The 18,385-nt window shown below is 44.0% G+C and overlaps 1 protein-coding gene and 1 pseudogene across 1 annotated transcript; both read right to left on the bottom strand.

Moving 5' to 3' along the window:
• Positions 1-2,643: 2,643 nt before the first annotated feature.
• Positions 2,644-18,141, bottom strand: LOC104278565 (UDP-glucuronosyltransferase 1-1-like). The gene is made up of 6 exons (XM_009875574.1): positions 17,281-18,141; positions 10,028-10,870; positions 5,493-5,624; positions 5,144-5,231; positions 4,389-4,608; positions 2,644-3,247 (listed from the first exon to the last, which is right to left on the bottom strand). The coding sequence occupies exons 1-6, from the start codon at positions 18,139-18,141 to the stop codon at positions 2,950-2,952; spliced, it is 2,442 nt and encodes an 813-aa protein (XP_009873876.1). The 3' UTR covers positions 2,644-2,949.
• LOC104278561 lies at positions 7,649-8,179 on the bottom strand (annotated as a pseudogene).
• Positions 18,142-18,385: the final 244 nt, after the last annotated feature.

The following is an 18,385-nucleotide window of genomic DNA, read 5'->3' as shown; positions in this document are numbered from 1 at the left end:
AAAGGATTTGGGAGCTCCTGTGAAACCCCCCAAACTGATGTCATGGCTAGCTGCTGGCAGCAGCATTTACTTTTCACAAAACCACCCACTTTAAAAAAATCAAGTTAAGTAATTGCAAGTCTGAGGGTGTGAGCACCCAAGGGAGTGTGTGCAGGGTGAAGCAGAGGAACCTGAGAGCTGCCTGGAGCTCCTGTGGCAGTGGAAAAACCTCATCATTGCCCTTGGGGATAGGAGGGCTGAAGTGAGGCTGCAAAAACCCTGTGGCTGCAGAAAAATGTCAGCAATTCCTGTCATTTCCCACAGTCCAGCTGGTGGGAAGCAGCGGGAGATGCCGACTGCATCCTCCCACCAGAGCCAGGGCCGCTGTGTCCCCTGGGATGCCCTTCCCATCCCAAAGCCAAAGTGGATCTTGCCTACATTTTGCAGTCAGGGGGCTCTGAGAGTTACCAGAGTAGCCAAGAACAGCACCATCTCGCACTGTGGGGTTGTTTTTTACCCTCACTCTTACTGTTGTAAGCCTGGATGTTAAAATCCAGGTGAAAAATAAAATAAGCGCTGCAAAGCTCTTTGGGTGGGAGCGCAGAGCAACAGCTCTCCTCTCCTTTCACAGCTCCAAAGAGGCGCTACGTGAGTGCTCACAGCCACGAGGAGAGGCTGCTGGAGGTGAGGTGTGTTTGTGCCCGTCCCTTCCCGTGGGCAGTGAAGGGGGTTTGGCTTCTGTCTTATGGCAGCTGTTTAAAAGCAAAGATTTGGAGGGTTTGCTGGAAAAGCTTGGGCTGCAGTGCCTGGGAAGCCTGTGTGACTTAGAGAGAGGAGTGACGGCCGGCTCTGCCTCGGTTTTTCCTTTTGGGAGGTGACCCAGTCTCAGCTCTGCTTAGAAATGCATCGTGGCTGATGATTTCTCCTTCTTCCAATAAGAGGAGCAGGGGCTTGGGACTCTCTGCCTTGCTTAAGGGGACAGCACGGCTGTATTTGGCACCCAATTAAGGGGCAAGTAATAGAAGCAGCATCCCCAGATTAAACTCTTCCCTTGAGAAGGTTTGCGAGGGCCATGTTGCAGTGATGCTGCTCTTCTCCCTCCTCTGCACCAAAGCTGCTTGTGCCATCCACTTTGGCTCCTAATTCCCTCTGAAAGTCACCTCTGTGTAGCAGGGTCTGTATTTCTGGAGCATGGGTGGATAAACTAGTCGCTCTGGACTTCCACCGACCCTCCTGGGCTGGCTGGGTGGGGAAGGGATGGCGTTTCCCTTGTATCACTCTGTCAGTGATATCAGAGTGTCCTCTGCTGGCACAGCTGAAACTGGACACGACGTGAGGGTTGTCCTGGCCTGGCCCCTCACATCCTGTAGGGCCCTTCTCATTTCTGTGGGGGAAAGTAAAGAGCAGGTTGAACTAGTCAAAGTTAAGGAGAGTGAAATGAAAAGGAGAGGAGGAGGATACCTGTTTTCTGCGGCTGTTTTGTTTGGCTGTGGTAAAGATATTTACAAAACTAAATGAAAACTGTGGCATGGGCATTTTGATTCTTCCTCCCTTTCTCTCAGCTCATTTTCTTCGCCTACACAAGAGGTTTTTGAACTGGGAGGGGAAAAAAAAACCAAAAAACTTAAAAGAGCTGCAATTGGGATTATTTTTTTTATACATTCTATTCATGTGATTTGAAATCAAGGGGGATTTCTCTTGTCTGTGCAGAGACAGACCATAGATCAATCCAGAGCCTGTTTGCAGCAAGTTACTTGGAGAACTTCTCCATAAGGACATTTTAAAGTGGGTTGTTTTTTTGTTTTGTTTTTTTGCATTAGACAGCTGCTGGAGCTACTGTGAGCCTTATGCTCAGAGATGACTAAATCCACTGGTGGTGTGATGGGCGCTGCGAGGTCTAGCTGGTCTCATTTCCAGGGGCACAGATATGCTGCTGTCACCTGGCTTCAGCCAGGACCATGAGGACACCCAGACCTGTCACTTCAGGAACACGAGGAGCCACAAATGCTGCATTTTAAAAGCAGGTCGACTTTTACACACTGGGGGGGAATCTCCACATGTCCCAAAGAAGAGTTTTCTTCGGTTTATTGGGGGCAGGAGGAGGGGAGGGAAAGGCAGAAGGTGAAAGGCATCAGTCTATATCTGTCCTGGACAGATTGCAGGTGGTGTGGATGCTCACAAGAGTTGGACATTGCCATGGGGACAGACTACGGAGGAAAGAGACTGTCTTAATTGAACTTAACAGCTTTCACTAAAGTATGTGCTCAGAACTGGCTTTTGTGCGTTGAGGTGGCTTTCACACCGTGGGACACCAACTCTTTTCCCTCTCCCTTTCTCTCACCGTGATTGAACAGGCATCCGGCCCCATATCCCTCGAGTCAGAAAATATAAGAGCTGTTATTGTTAGTGTTGGGGATTTATTTATAGGGCTGGGGTTTAGGTCTTTATCCAAACATCACTTACAAAGAGTAAATCAGTTGAGTTTTATAAACCTAGCTTATGTGATGCGTATTGTCAGTGTATAACATTTGCCACTTCTGTAACAACAGCTATACAAAGATTTCATAGTGCTTGATAAACCTGGCAGTCTTATACTAGAGCAAATGGTTCTCTTAAAGACCTTGCAGAAAAGTTTTAAGAAATCCCTATACATCTTCATTGTGTATAGGTGTTTAAAAAAAAATGCACCATGAGCCCTCTGTACACCAAGGCAGGGAAGCTTGGAGCCTTGGACTTCACACTGACATCTTCCTAAGTGACTGAATCACTCCTATACAAATTATTTTTAACAATGATTCTTAATTAAAGACAAAAACTGTATCAGTGAAACAACCCCTCTCCCCATGGTGCTAGTTTAAAAGAATGCTGTATTATTTCTTGACTGAAAGTCAGAGATTATTTTAGTGAAATTTGAGATGTTCTCTGATCCTTCTGGTCTGAAGCCTTATCTCCTTCCACTGGTTTCATCTACTAGTGGGATTTTGATTTGGTTGGCTTTCTCGTTCTTCCCTTCTTACAGCAGCACCTGCGGCAGCAGCACATGCAACACTTCACAGAAATGAAGAGGGAGAGGAGCACCACGGCGAGGAGGAAGGCGATAACGTCCAGGGAGTGGTACTGGAACCAGTTCAGGTCATGAGCAGCAGGTCGCAGGTGTGGGGCCCCTTTGTGCCTCATTACAAACTCCACCCAGTACACAGCCAGGTCCAGGGGGTGGATGGGTCTGTCAAGGTGAAGGTCTGAGAGACGCTTGATGTTCTCTTTGTACCTGTTAAGAAAAGATGTTGGGTGTTTTCAAAGGCTTGCACTGTTGAGACTGAGCCCCCAGAAAAAAGGGATGCAGTGTCGGCTGTCTCATGGCCCTCTGGGGGCTTTTCTGGTGGCATTTCCCCCCACCACCACCCCATGAGAAGGATAATGGCAAAGTTTTGGGCCCAGAAAAGTGCTGGTTTAGCAATGACCAAAAAAAAAGTAAGAGAGAAAGGTATTAGAAAAGAAAAAGCCTAGTTTGAGCTGTCAGCAGAATCTCTGGGATGAAAATATCTGGCTGAAATGTGAGACTGGGTGTAGAAAAGCCTTTCAGCTTTTCAAGATCAAGATGCATTAATATTTTTATAATTATTATTGTTATTATTATTGCTATAAGAACAGGAAACAATGGCAATAAGAGGACGTTTCTCAGAAATGTGATGGGGAAGCGGATGCCAAGGACTGAGAAGCTGACTGTGCTTATACGGCTTCTTATGAGCACTAGTGGAGGGGAAAAATGACTGAGAAAACTATTCTATAAAATAAATGGGTGATAATAGTTGTGTTTAGTAAACCCTGCCAGCTGGGAGGGTTTCCTGACACAGTACAGCCTCTGGACTATACCGAGGCACTGCCATGTGTCTCCTTACTCCTGCTGCTGTGCAGACAGCATCTCTGGGCAAGCCTCATGCAACGAAAATCAGCCAGCCAGGCAGCTGAGTCTTTCAACCCTTCCAGGTTCCTCATTTTCTCCCCTCACTGACTTGGGAGAGAAAAACAGTTCTCCCTTCACTGATTGCCTTTTCTACCACGTTGTGTCAAAGCCTTTGAAATCACTATCTGGTAAATCTGGCTTTGGGCAGGTGACACATCTTTTGTCTACATGATTTGCTCCCTTGCACTTACACCCTGTCTCTGATACTTGCATCCTCTCACATCAGCCAATTCTTGCCACCTAATAATGAAAATACCAGCCAGTGAGAAGGACAGTGCTGTTACAGGGGCAGGACAAGGTTAACCCAGGCCAAGCATCAGATTCTCAGTGATGTAGCTTTGATAGAAGAAGGTGTATAAGAACAGATGAACATTCTGTTAAGCTGGAAGCTAGCGTGCTGGTGTTACACAGCAGTAGAAGGAGAAAAGCTGTTTCTGTTACTGACTTTTTGTCGTTAATAACTGCTTTCAGGGCAGTGGATATGTCTTTTGAAGTCATTTCAAGTATATTCAGCGTCAGTCCTGCTCCTCGTGACTCTACTCGCTTGGCATTGTCCATCTGGTCTCCAAATAAAGGCATTAGTACCATTGGCACGGCATTGCATATGCCCTCGTAAACACCGTGTGAGCCTCCGTGAGTAATAAAGGCACGAGTCTTAGGGTGAGCTGTGGAGGAAAGAAATATTTGCTTAGCTATTTGATGTATTAAGTCATAGTAACACATCCCTGAGGAAAAACTTGCACAAAAATGGCACTGGTAGGTATAAATCAACAACTTTTGGCTGTTGTAACCATAATTACTTACGGACAGACTTGGGAGTGCTGAGAACAGGACATTACAGGTGACTGAATGAACCTCTGGTTGTAGAGCTCTGTCTTGGTTTGGGTAGTCTCTGGAAAGCTTTGGATAATGTTCCAAAGCTTCTCAGATTTTAGGATGAAGTAATTTTTTGACAGTAAGGGTAGTCAAGTGTTGGAACATCTTTTCAAAGAGGGTTATTTCATAATTCAGCAATTTTGAAGTTGTGATTGGATAAGTTTCTAAAAGACCAGTTCTTGTTCAAACACCAAAGGCTGTAAGGAAGCCCCGTGACTCACAGTGATACAGGGAGCCTGCACCCGTGACGCTAATGGGGCCTTACAACAGCAGTATCAGATGAAAAGAAACACACTGGTACCACCCAAGGTATCTCAGACCTACCTAGAAGATCGTTCTGTGGCAGCCATTTGACAAGCTTTACGTTCTTCGGCAGGTTGGGAGGTGTCTGTCCCGTGTATCGCCACAAAACCTTTCAAGAGAAGTGAACACAATGTCAGTTCTCAGCAACCGGCCTCTTGATGCTTCTCAGTGGGTTTGAGAAGAACAGCTGAAAGCTTTTGTGGTGCACAGAACCCGTTCCATCGTGCGGAGCAGCTGGGGCGATAGTTTCTTCTGTCATCAGGAAGCAGGAAAAAGAAGGAAGCACAAAGCACACTGAAATCTGAAGTTATTCATATTCTCGATTTGAAAACAGTCTTGCTGTGCTGGAAGTGGAAGAGGGAAACCGTACCGTTTGAGGGACTGTTCCCAAGGCTTCTGCGATTTCTGTGGCTTTCTTCATAGGAATCTCAGAGACCATGGAGCCCAGTGAGAAAACAACAATGCCATGTTCTCCAGAGGCATTCACAATAGCTTCAAATTCCTGCCAACATAAAGCGTTATCGTTAGTCAAAGTCCCTTCCATCTAATACACTGTAATTTCTGTCATGTTCCTACAAAACTATCTGGAAAGGCAATAAAATGAACAGTCCATACAAGAATATTATCACCAGGAAAATTATTTATCTATATGAAAATGAGTCCCAGGTTAAAAAACAGGCACAGATGGATGAGCACTTTTACGGAGGTGCGTGAGTGTTTGCAGAATTGAAGCCTGAACGGAGATTCAGGATGGACATGAGAAAAAATTTACTTTACAACAGTCACGTAGCAAAGCCTGCCTGCTCAAAGATAGCGGTTTCCATGCAGTAAAAAAGATGTTGGACCAATTAAGGAGATCGATTCATCATTATACTTTTCCTGGCAATCAATCCCTAGGTGAATACATTGTGGTTTGTTTTCACATTTATTGCAAGTCAGATGCTCTGGCTTTAGAGTGGATGCTCTTCTTTTCAAACCATGTAGCTGCAAGAAAGAATTAAGATTTTGGGAAGTGTTCTGACAGTAGATAGCTCTGATTTCTAGTATCTGGATTTGTTGGGTCTTCTCAGAGTATGATAATATAGAACTGCTGCCAATTTTCTTTAATCCAATTTGATTGGTTGGTTTATGTAAAAGAAGGACTAGGAGATCTGTCACTTATATCCAAGAACAAAAGGATTCTAATGAAGCATAAAAATAGCCGAGGGTTAGAGCAAAAATCCTGTGCCATAGTAAAATATTTGGTAAAGCCAGGGAAGGAGAGTCAAAACTGGAGAGAATTGCTGCAGGCATCAGAGTAAAATGAGTGGAATAAAATGAATTAAATGTTCCTGTAAATCTGTCAATTGAAATGTTAGCTCTAGAGTCTAAGGATATAACCCAAACTGATCCTCTTGGTTTATGCTCTGTATTGTGTTTTTGTGGCTGACCAGAGTGTCACGGCCCTTTACTTGGACTAGACCCCAAGTAGAAGGAACTGTCAAAGGTTCGGGGATAGCTGCACCCTGAACTGATGCTCTCCTGGGGGCAAAGGAGATGAAATGTAACTGTCACTTCAGGGCTTGTTCTGTCTTACCAGATTTCTCTGAAGACATGTTCCCCGTTAAGGCATCATAGAAGTCTGGCTGGGAACTCGCGGGTCTATTCTATATAAACTTACAGATACCTGGGAACTGCAAAATCCTCCCCAAACTACAAATATGCTTTTGGTACAAAACTCTGACAGTTCCTGGTGCAGTGGAAAAGATACAGCAGGCCTTTTTTATTTTCTGAGGAACTAGTCACATCAATTTACTCTGTTTGTTAGATTTTTTTTGTGTGCCAAGGTATGACTTTCTGCTCAGAAATGCCACTACCATTTTGAAACATTTTGCAGCCCTGCTTTGGGAACAGGTGATTTATTTTTATTAATTATTATTAATAATGTCTTTTTAACCAACAGCTGCTTGTATTGGTGAGTGCTACGCATGTCCTTTATAAAATACCTGCAGCAGACACTCACTGAAAAGTAACAGGCAGCACTAAGAATTAGGAGAGTTTTTTAGTAGAAAATGGCAAATATTTAGAAAGTTCAGCATGGTTCAAGCAAAATAGTTGCAGTCCAGATCTGGGACAGAGTATTTTTACAGAAAAGAAAATCTCTTGCTTCTTCACTAGGTGGTGGGGATTTCATTCAGGTCTGCCACCATCTGAAATTCCTGCAGAAATAGTCCTCTGCCAAGGGCAGTGGCCTAGGATGATCTGGCCTGCCGTATCACCCTATCACCAAGTCTTGTTAAACAGGTATGCAAAACAAAATTACTGGAAATAGATAGCCAGAAAATAGTGGAGAATAGAAAAAAAAAAAGAAAGAGGAAAAAGCCTATGTTTGTGTCGGAATCTGGAGGTCTCCCACAAATAACGTGCTGTGCAACGCACAGGAGATGCGTAGATACAAAGTGCTTTCCTAGCACTTCCACCTTCCTCTTCAGCCTATTATTTATTACTGTCAGGAGCTCCATCTCATGGTGAGAGCAAACAGTGCAGCTAAACGAGGGCAAGAAAACCCAAACTAACCTGTGATAATGCTTTTTCCGGAGTGCAGCTTATGCCTCCAACCAGGATCATATTAGGCATTAGGGGCCTGGGGTACTCAAACACAAAGTCGTATTTCATGAGCCAGATGGATGCACGGCTCAACAGCTCAAGCACTGTTGCCTCTTGTTGGAGGAATTCTTTGATCAAATGATCATACGGTGAATGAAGAAAGCTGCAGGCCAGGGAACTGCTCAGGCTAGCTATGAGATTGCCCACGCGCTGGAGGAACGCCATGCGGTCCGTGTAGCGAGTGAAGAACCTAGGAACGTAAGAGGGAGGATTTGGACAGAGGGTGGCGTGGAAGTCTAGGCTGCATGGCAGTCCCCGTACAAGGTAGACGGAAGGTAGGGAGAGATGTTCAGCTACTATCTGTCCACATGGGAAAAAAGGATCCATCAAGACAGCATCAAATTTGCTTTCTTCGAGGTATCCAATCAGTTCTTTGTTAGATAGAAAACGTTTGCAGGAATCAAAGAACATGGTTGTAATATTTGCTATTGTTGAGAATTTTTCCAAGAAGGGTTGAGGTGTAAAACTCCTATGGCCCATCTTTTTAAATTCTGCCTCCACATACTCCTTGGTGTAAGGCACAGAATATGTTTTCATGGTATAATGCACTGACGAATTTATCCGCAAATTTATCTCTGGTGCAACCACCACGATTTCATGTCCCCTCTCTCTGAGCCGCTCCACAACCGGGCGCGTGCTGAGCCAGTGGCTACCGTCGATAGGCACAACCAAAAGCTTTCCACCTTCAGAAAAAGTCCACAGGAGCAGGAAAAACACAACCCAGAAGGCAAGAGAATTAAAACCTGGATTTGAAGAAGCCATTTTCCTTGTGCTGTCAGCAAAGTTTTAAACAGCTGCAAAACTGTTGCAGGAGATGAAGAAGGAATTGTGGGGGACTTTGCACTTTAATCTTCACTAAGGCAAGTATTTAATTTTTAACGGACTGTATGTTTGTGGGCAGAAATGAGGGTAATTTTTAACTGTGGGTAAAGGTTGGGTTTATCATCTGTGCACAAGGTGAAGGCTTTAAGCCAATTGGACACTGCAAGGTAAAGGTGAATGCTTGAATTAACGTTAGAGGATTCAACTACTTGAGGGAGAAGTGTCAAGCAATTGGCCATGTGTCACCCAGAGGCTGAACGGAGTTTTGAATGGGAGGCAGCAGGCGACCCAGCAATCGCTGTCTTACTAACATCCAGTTAATGATGAACTCCCTGCCTTGAGTCTGGTCAGCGATTGGATGCAAAACCTGGAACAGAAGCCTGACCTTTGGATTGCAATGTGCTCCTGGAGTGCAAACAAGAAGCAGTGATGGACAGAGATTTGATATAACGGGGATTGATAAGGTTTATCTTCAGATTTGTTTCTATATCGTACTAGTTGTCACAGTGACAGCCCAGAGTTTACAGCAGGGGACGTGATGCAAGCTTAGCAATAACTTCTGCTGTTGCAACACCACCGTGGTCTGGAAAACAGGGTAAGCGACTACATCTGCACTGTTTGCACAGCCTACTAGCGAGATTTCAACAAGCTAGTGAGGGAGGGTAGATACTTACAATCCTGAAGGCTGCTTTGTCCAGTTATTCTGCTATATATTATCTTACATTGCTTCGTACACAAACTCAGAGGCAAAAGAGCTCCCTCTACTATCTTTGATTGCATCCCCCTGGTTTGGGGCTATTATCTGCATTATCAGTCTCTATGGCATGCTGTGAGTGAGGACAGTTAGACTTTGATGAAATTTTTCAGTCACTCAGATTCTCACCAGCTGAAGCCTCTGAATGAAGAGAAAATGTCTGCTACCGCTCACACAGGAATTACACGTTATTTCTAACAAGCACAGAGAAAAGATTCTGCAGCCTAAGCCAGGCAAAAGTTAGACCAAAATGTGCAACTTCGGCACGGACTTAGTTCCACTTTTTCATTTTTCGTCCAGTCAAGTCTCCTGCAATTAATTAGTATTCCAAAATTGTTAGGGATGTTAAAGTATTTTGTCATTTTTCTAGATAGAGCATACATGCCACGATTGACTAATATTATGGTGTTATGCTTAAAACAAGCTAAGCTATACTGAGGCAGCTACATAACTTAGACAACTTCATCTGAGGTCTCCCAGAGAGAAACCCTTCAGCTGCTTGCAATGCAAGGCTTGTGTTCATCTATCAGAGTCTGAGAGTCTTACTTTGGCATCATGACATCATGGTATTCGATCATGTATTGGCTCAAGCACAGATACTGCTATAGGAAGCACTTTAAAATGTAAATCTTAAATAACCAATAATAAACACTGTAACACCCTCAGCATAAACAATGTCAAACCTTTGGTAATGGCTCCTTCTGCTCACAGTTGATGCCTCCAACATAGACCATATTTGGCATTATTGGGCGTGGATACTCAAAAACAAAGTCATATCTCATCAGCCAAATTGACGCTTTGCTAAATAGTTCCAGTATGGTTACTTCTTTGTGAAGAAACTCAGAAGCTAAGTTTTCATATTTTAAGTAAAACAGATAACACAGCCAATTCCCTGAAATCCCAACCAGGTGGTTCTTCACACGCTCTGTAAATGTCATGTGATCCGAACTGGACATGAAAATCCTTGGCACGTAAGAAAAAGGACTGGGACACTGCGCGGCTTCGTAGTCTAAGGTACATGGAAGACCACGCATGAAGTACACTGAAGGGAGAGAGAGATATTCAGCAATAATTGGTCCGCAGGGCAACACAGGATCCATCATAACGGCATCAAATTTGCTGTCCTGGATGTATTTCATTAGTTCTTCATCATATAAGAGATTCCGACAAGAAGAAGAGAACATAGTAGTCACTTCTGACATATTGCTGATTATAATTGTAATTTTTTCTAGAAAGGAAGGGTTATCAAAAATTTTTTCACCGATGGAATGGTAGAATCTCTCCAAAAACTCCTGTGTGTAAGGCACAGAGTATGTTTTGATGGTGAAAGATTGTGAGCTTTTCATGAGCAAAGAGGCATCAGGAATCACTGCAACTATTTCATGTCCCCTCTCCCAGAGTTTCTCCAGAACCACACGCATGCTCAGCCAGTGACTTCCATCCTGAGGCACGACCAAGAGCTTCCCACCTTCTGCCCAACTCCAGAAAGAAAGAAAAAGAACAAGCGCAGTGTATATCTGGTACCTCTGCATAACTGTCATGGGGCTGTCAGCAGGAAGAGAAATGAACTGTTCCTGTTTACTTCTTCCAAGCAGTGTATGAAAGCAAAGAATAGTTGTACCTCATTTATAACTTGGTGGTCTTTAACCTCCACAATGTTTGCTGAGACAAGTTGTTGGAGTTCAAAGATAACATTTTAAATGGTGATAAAAGCATTGATAACAGTGATCAAGGGTTCTAAAGCAACAAGCATTTCCATGCATTTAAGTTATCTTAAATGAGTCAGAACAATTAGCAGGGTCTTAGATTAATAGTTGTTTGCAGAGGGATTTTTCTGTGTCAGGGTCATTTCAAGTGAGGCACAGCGCACTTGACTCAAACCAGGAATCAACTTTTATGGCCACTGAACTGCTCCAGAGTTGACAATACAAACACCATGTTGCACTATTGACGTGAATGACCAAAGCTTCCAACTTTCTCCCTTACACCTTTGCTCAGAAAGTTGCTTGGAGTTCACAGAGAATATTCTACACGGTAGGCAGGAGCAGGCACACCAAGCAGTAATGTCACCAAAGTATGGGTAACATATTAACCACCTTTTTATACAAACAATGATGTAGCAGAATATGCAGCTCTTGCTCAAGAGGGGCTATAAGAGTTCATAGGTGTGCGGCTTGAGGCCAAATGTTTTTTTAAATCGGTGAGGCAGCAGAATATGCAGTCCTTGCTCAAAAAGGGCCATAAGAGTTCATAGGTGAGAGGCTACAGGTGAAACATTCTTGAGAGTTCTTAGTAATAGCTACTTTTCTAGAGAAGTTGGTAGGACTTGGCTGTGGTGTGAACCAATGGGAAGTCCACACTTGTGTCCTTTGCTTACCAGAAGAAGCAGAGAACAGAGTTTCTGAGCTGCTTCTGCTTGTGATAAGATTTTTAAGGAAAAATACACCAAACCAAATAAAAACTATGTTGGAAGTCCTGCTCTGTATAACACTGGCAGCCTGCAGCTGCTCAGTGGGGAGTAACAATGATGTCAGAACCAAACTTTTCTGGGTAAACAGTATTATCTGGAACAAAAATGGCACTTTGAGATATTTGGACTAAACATTTAGAAAAAGCTTTTTACCTCTGAGATTTTGAAGGTTTGCCTGTATAACAGGGGGCCAGTTAGCTCAGTGGTTTGAGCGCGGTGCTGACAACAATGACAACACCGAGGTCACGGGTTCGATTCCCGCTCGGTCCCCATGTGTTGCCTGGTCTAGTCAAGAGGTGGTGTCCCTGCCCAAAACAGGGAGATTGGACTAGATGATCTCTAAGGTCCCTTCCAGCCTAGGCCATTCTATGATAACAGCATGGACAACTTGATCTGATGTGGAAGACAGGCTGACTCCAAGGACTTGTTTAGATATCCCAGTCAGGTTGATCTGAGTGGGATTTAAGTGCCTAGTTATTCTTGAGAACCTGAGTTGAAGCCACAGCAAATTACACAATAGGAACCCAATGGGCAAATGGAATAAGCACCTACAAACAAAGCAATGTCCTTAGATAGGGAGAACATGCCAAATGTTATGAAGACTTTCAAGATAAACTAGAAAAACAGATATCTGCAGTTTGTGCTTAAAAGAAGTGCCTGAGCAAGCAGATCTCATCTGCCATTGAGGCATATTTCATGGAAAGGGAAAAGGTGAATGCCAGGACTTTGCAAGTTTACAAAAGCGAAGTAATATAAGAACGGTAGCTGAACATTGCTGGCTGGAGAAGAGAGACTGGCTTAGACCCCCTCAACCAAGCACTCCTGACTGGAGAGAGCTCTGAACGGTTTCTTCATGCTGTTCAGCAGCCTGGAAGATTTCTCTTGAAGCAGGTAGGAGCCATAGGAAACCTCGTTTGTGAAATGGTTTCCTTTACCAAAGGGTGTGATACGCACATTCCAAGGCTAATTCTGTTTTGCTAGGAGGTTCTCCATGTGGTTAAACCCCACGATTTTCATAAGCCAGCAAGGATTATAACTTTAAGGAAACCGCGTTAAAGGGGAAGGAGTTTCAGACATCAGTGCACTCCCCTTCTGCAGCCTGTTCAAGTAGAACTTTCTTTCTAGCTGACTGTGAGGTGATAATAAAAGAAGAAGGTATTCCGATGTGCCAGAGAGTTAACTGCAGTACCTATGCGTGCATTTCTGTGTTTCAGCAATAAAGCAGAAAAGGTCTCACATAACAAGGTGATTCAGAACTACCTAAGCCCTAAGGTGGCAGCACATACTCAGGTAGTTAACCCAGATGTACTGTGACCCTATGCTAACATATAATGGGCTCTCAGATCTTGAATTTGATATATAGTCACTTCCATGGAGTTGTTAAGTTCTGCTAACATTTCAGCCAATCACATGCATCTGTGTAATACTAATACAAAATGCTATAAAACAACATTAAATTGAAGAAGTAAAAAAGCCCCAGAGCAAACCCTTAAGGATAAGGGCATGTTCGTAAGAGTTTAAAAGTCGTATCACTGGATTTTGAGTAACCCGCAGACACCCTCTCACGTGCATTTGAGTCCAGAGACCGAAGTCCACAAGTTAAGCCCATTTCAAAGGTAAGGGTGAAAAGAGATATCTCCCAGGAGAAAGTAAAGCTAAAGTGCAGAGTTGAGTGCCAAGGCTGTACGCTGGAAACGGTACAGTGAATATGTGCACTTAGGGGAATTCATGATTCTGTAAGTCTACAAATCCTGGCAGTCAGAATGTGCCTGTTATTAACCCCCCAAATACAAAAACGTTGGTTTTGCCTACAAAACAATCTGCTGGTGTTGAGAGGCAGCTTTTTTTGTGTGTGTGTGTGGTGTGAAAAAGTACTCCCTTTTGTTTGCTTTAGGCTTGCTGCTGCCTCATTTCACTGTTAGTCATAGGTCAAATATTGGGAGAAACTGGCTGTCAGCTCCCCTTTCACCTTTGCTATTCTTTCCAGGATCTTGCAGACCTCTGTCACAGATCCTCTTGTCGTAGTTCTTTTCATAGGTTTAGCTCCATGGTTTATTCCATCTCTGCTTTTCTAGAGTGAGTGACAAGTTTGAATCCTCTTAAAAATGCTTCATTTTTACTGCGTGAGATTCGGCTTCTTCTGAAAAATAAGCCCTATTACACTGTTTTGCAAAGTCAATATCTGAAAAACTTACTTAATAGACATAGATATAGAAGTACAATGTTATTCTGCAAGCCACAGAATATATCTGAATACGCATTTTAAAAAATCTGAAATAAATCCAACCTTTGTTTTATGAGAGTAGAATAACCTAACTTATACTTTACTTCTGTGATGCCAGTTGATACTTTAAATAAGGAGTCAGCAGGGTGCCCTTGCAGGCACAAAAGCAATAGCATCCTCCTGGGCTATACAAATAAAGAGTGCAGCCAGCAGATTGAGAGGGTGATCCTTCTCTGTTCAGCACTTGGGAGACGTCTGAAGACATGTACCCAGCCTGAGGATCTCCATTACGTTGTGCTGGAGCAAGTCCAGCAAATGCCAAGAAGATGGTTAGGAGGTGGGGACAGTGATGCATAAAAAGGGGCTGGGAAAGATGAGCTTGCTCAGGGTTCAGAAAAGAAGGCTAACAGGAGATCTTATTGCTTTTTTAAACTACCTTAATGGAAGAATATAAATAAGACAAGGCTGAGAAATTGACAGTGACAGGGCAAGAGGCAACAGACACAGGATACAACATGGAAAATTCAAATTGGAAATAATAATAAACTGGATATCATAAAATGTTTTCTCTGTAAGGGTCGTAGGAGATGTTCAAAACAAGACATAGAATGGAATGACCTGAACTAATTCGATCTGCTTTGACTAGGAGGTTGGCTGAGATGCCTGCAAATGACTTTCGAACCCAAGTGTTTTATGAGTCTATGACAATTCAAAGCAGAGAATCCTTCTTTAGAGAAAAAAAAAAGACAGGAATGTAGGAGAAAGCAGCAATGACAAGTTGGACCACAGGATGAGTGACGGTCTCCTTAAATGAAAGTCTGACTTGAACCATATTAGAAGTTCTGAGTAGAGGCCCTAAGCAACCTGCTTTAATGTCAAAGCTGGCTTTGAGCAGAGGAACATGATCTGTGGGGAGTTTCCCAGAGCTAAGTGAATTTACAACACTTTCTTCATTTTTACGCTGTTATGTTTGGATGCCTTCCCTGACAGGAGTACTGGCACCTCTTTGCAAAGCAAAAGCAGTTTGAAATCCTTTTACCCACAGAAAGAGATCTTTCTAACAAAACCTGGGCTACAGCTTTTCAGAGTATGTAAAAGCCTGCAAGAGTAAGAAAACACAGAGCAAGACCCACCTGAGTTAAATTCCTGTGAGCACAGTTTACTCCTCCCACCATAATCATGTTGGGCATCAATGGTCTTGGAAAGTGTAAAACAAAGTCGAGTTTCACGAGCCAAATAGAAGCTTTGCGTAAGAGATCTGATACAGTCAAATCCTGGTGGAGGAACTCAGAAGCCAGTTTTGCATATGGGTCAAAGACAAAATCACAGAGAAAATAATTTGAGATGTGAAACATCAGATTCTTCACCCGCTGGAGAAAGTTCATGCGGTCTGTGAGGTCTGTGAATAACCTGGGGACATAAGAAGGGGGATTGGGACACTGAGTGGCTTCAAATTCTAAACCACATGGTATTTGCTGCACAAAAACCACAGAAGGGACTGAAAGATGGTCCGCCAGTATCTGCCCGCAGGGTAGTATTGGATCGGTGAAGACAGCATCAAACTTGCTCTCCTGAAGGTATTGGATAAGCTCTTTGTTGGACAGTAAGTGTGCACAGGTAGACAGGAACATGGCAGAAGCATTTTTCAGTCGATCATACGTTTTAAGAAATCTTTCCAGAAAAGATCCACCTTCAAATACTTCCTGGCTAGTTCTCAAGAAAGCATTATTCAGCTCTTCCTGTGTAAAAGGGACTGGGTACATTTTCATAACAAAATTCTTTGTTGGTTTTATGTGTAAACTGATCTCAGGTGCAACGACGACTACTTCATGTCCCCTCTGACTGAGAACGTCCAACACTTCCCGCATGCTGAGCCAATGACTCCCGTCCAACGGCACCACCAGCAGCTTCCCACCCGCAGCCGAGCTGAGCACGGACAAGAGCAGAACCAGCGTTGCCGCGAGTTGCGGATGAGCACGGAGCACCACGGCCATCCTGCAGAAATCCGGTGAGTGTCACCCAGAAAGGAAACCACTGGCTGCACTGAGGCAGTAGCACCAGCTCCACGCCTTTAAGCAATCTGTGCTTCAGCTTCAATTTCTGATCGTTAAGTTATTTACTGTGTGGTAAATGTATAATCATCCATTTGATACAAGGCTGCGTGACAAGTGTGAAGTTCAGCCAAGTCCACACACCAGGTAACCCTCATCTGTTTCTGATAGAGGAACAGTAAAGAGTGTTCTAGGAAGGAGGCGGGAGTGGTTCTGGGTGGGACAGCAGTTCTGATAACCTCCCTCTGGCTGAAGCGTTTGCAAGTGCAGGAGATGTGTGACATCCACATCACCATTCAGCCTTTTAGAGGCTGCTCCCTTCCCCCTGGGCAAAACCCGCCCCCCGCCCCCCATCCACTTGCCTCCTTGAAGCCTCATTTCTCGGAGGCTTACGGCCCCAGGGCCATGTGGAAGAGCTGTTCAAGATTGTTTCCAGAGTGAGAAGACTGAAAAAGTGGAAGTAAGATGCCAGGTTTTCTGCAGGGCACCTCATGCACCCTAATTGGCACTTTCAGCATCTGAGATGTGCCTCAGGGGGTGGAGGAGTTTGCTCTGTGAGCTCAGTGGGCAGAGCAGAGATATATGAGCACCCTTTGAGGGATACTTTCTCTCCAGGGTCTCCCACAGAAAAACAGAGGAGGATCTACAGTAAGACCTGTGCACATTGCTGTCTTCTACATCTGAGGCACCCAAAGCTCCTGCCACATTTGAGAGGTCAGCCTAATCACCAAGTCTGAGTCCAGTCCCTTAGAGCACATCATGCTATGCTGGACTTGCCAAATCAGACCTGCTCTGTAGCTCCATTCGTTAGGACTGGGGGTTTGAGCCTGGAAAGAGCTTTTAAGGTTTTCTGAGCCATCCTATGGGAGCTGCTTGTGAGACAAATCCAACACTTTGTCCTACCATCCGCAAATTCTGACAATCCCTTTAGCTGATGGATTCAGCATCCCATCACAGGCCTTCCCTAGAATAGAGATTCTCTTTAGCAGAGCATACCTTATAAATGGGAAGCTGTAGCTGCTTACAAAGAAAATGGAAAGTGAGGAAGAAAGTGAGAGAAAAATAATTTCTGTCACGATTACTTGCCTAACACATCCTAAATAGGAACTCGACACATCTGCAACACAAAATCCCCCTCATGTGAACACAGATGTCTGTCAGAGCAAGAAGTAAAAACAGAGCACGACCCACCTGAGGTAGCTTGTTGTAAGCACAGTTCACTCCTCCAATTACAATCATGTTAGGCATCAAAGGTCTTGGATAATCTAACACAAAATCTAGCCTTAAGAGCCAAATGGAAGCCTTGCGCCAGAGATCCAGTACAGTCACATCTCGCTGGAGGAACTCAGAAGCCAGTTTTGCATATGGTTGAAAGACAGAGTCACAGAGAAAATAATTTGGGATGTCAAGGATTAGGTTCTTTACTCGCTGAAGAAAGCTCATGTGGTCTGTGAGGCCTGTAAATACCCTGGGGACATAAGAAGGGGGATTGGGGCATTGAGTGGCTTCAAAATCTAAACCACACGGCATTACCCGGAAAAAAAAAATGGAAGGGACTGAAAGATGCTCTGCCAGTATCTGCCCGCAGGGTAGTACAGGGTCTGTAAAGACAGCATCAAACTTGCTCTTCTGAAGATATCGGACAATCTGTTTGTTGGACAGTAAGTGTGCACAGGTAGAGAGAGTCATGTCAGAAATTCTTTTCAGTCTCTGGTATACTTTAAGAAATCTTTCCAGAAAATATCCTTCTTCAAATACTTCCTGTGAAAAAGAATGGAAACTTCCATCCACCTCTTCCTTTGTGAAAGGGATTGGGTACGTTTTCATAACAAAATTCTTTGATGGCTTTATATGTTTGTTTATTTCAGGTGCAACAACAACTATTTCATGTCCCTTCTGACTGAGAACGTCCAACACTTCCCGCATGCTGAGCCAACGACTCCCGTCGACCGGCACCACCAGCAGCTTCCCACCCGCAGCCGAGCTGAGCACGGACAGGAGCAGAACCAGCATTGCCACGAGTTGCGGATGAGCACGGAGCACCACGGCCATCCTGCAGAAATCCGGTGAGTGTCACCCAGAAAGAATATCCCTAGCTTCAAGTTTCTAAGCAATCTGTGCTGTGCTTTCGCCAGGTGATCTTTATACTTATTTGCTGTGTAGTAAATGTATAATCATGAGTTCAGCAAAGGTGAAATAAAAGATGTTAAAGTTCCACCAATTTGGCACACAGTAATCAGAGCAGCGGCTAAACTGGGAAACACCCACCTCTTTGTATTGGGAGAATACTGGGATT

The sequence above is a fragment of the Apaloderma vittatum genome, unplaced genomic scaffold (genome assembly GCF_000703405.1).
Source record: "Apaloderma vittatum isolate BGI_N311 unplaced genomic scaffold, ASM70340v1 scaffold16158, whole genome shotgun sequence".
Lineage (NCBI taxonomy): Eukaryota > Metazoa > Chordata > Aves > Trogoniformes > Trogonidae > Apaloderma > Apaloderma vittatum.
Note: the sequence above shows the minus strand (reverse complement) of the source record. Positions and strands in the feature narration are given on the sequence as shown.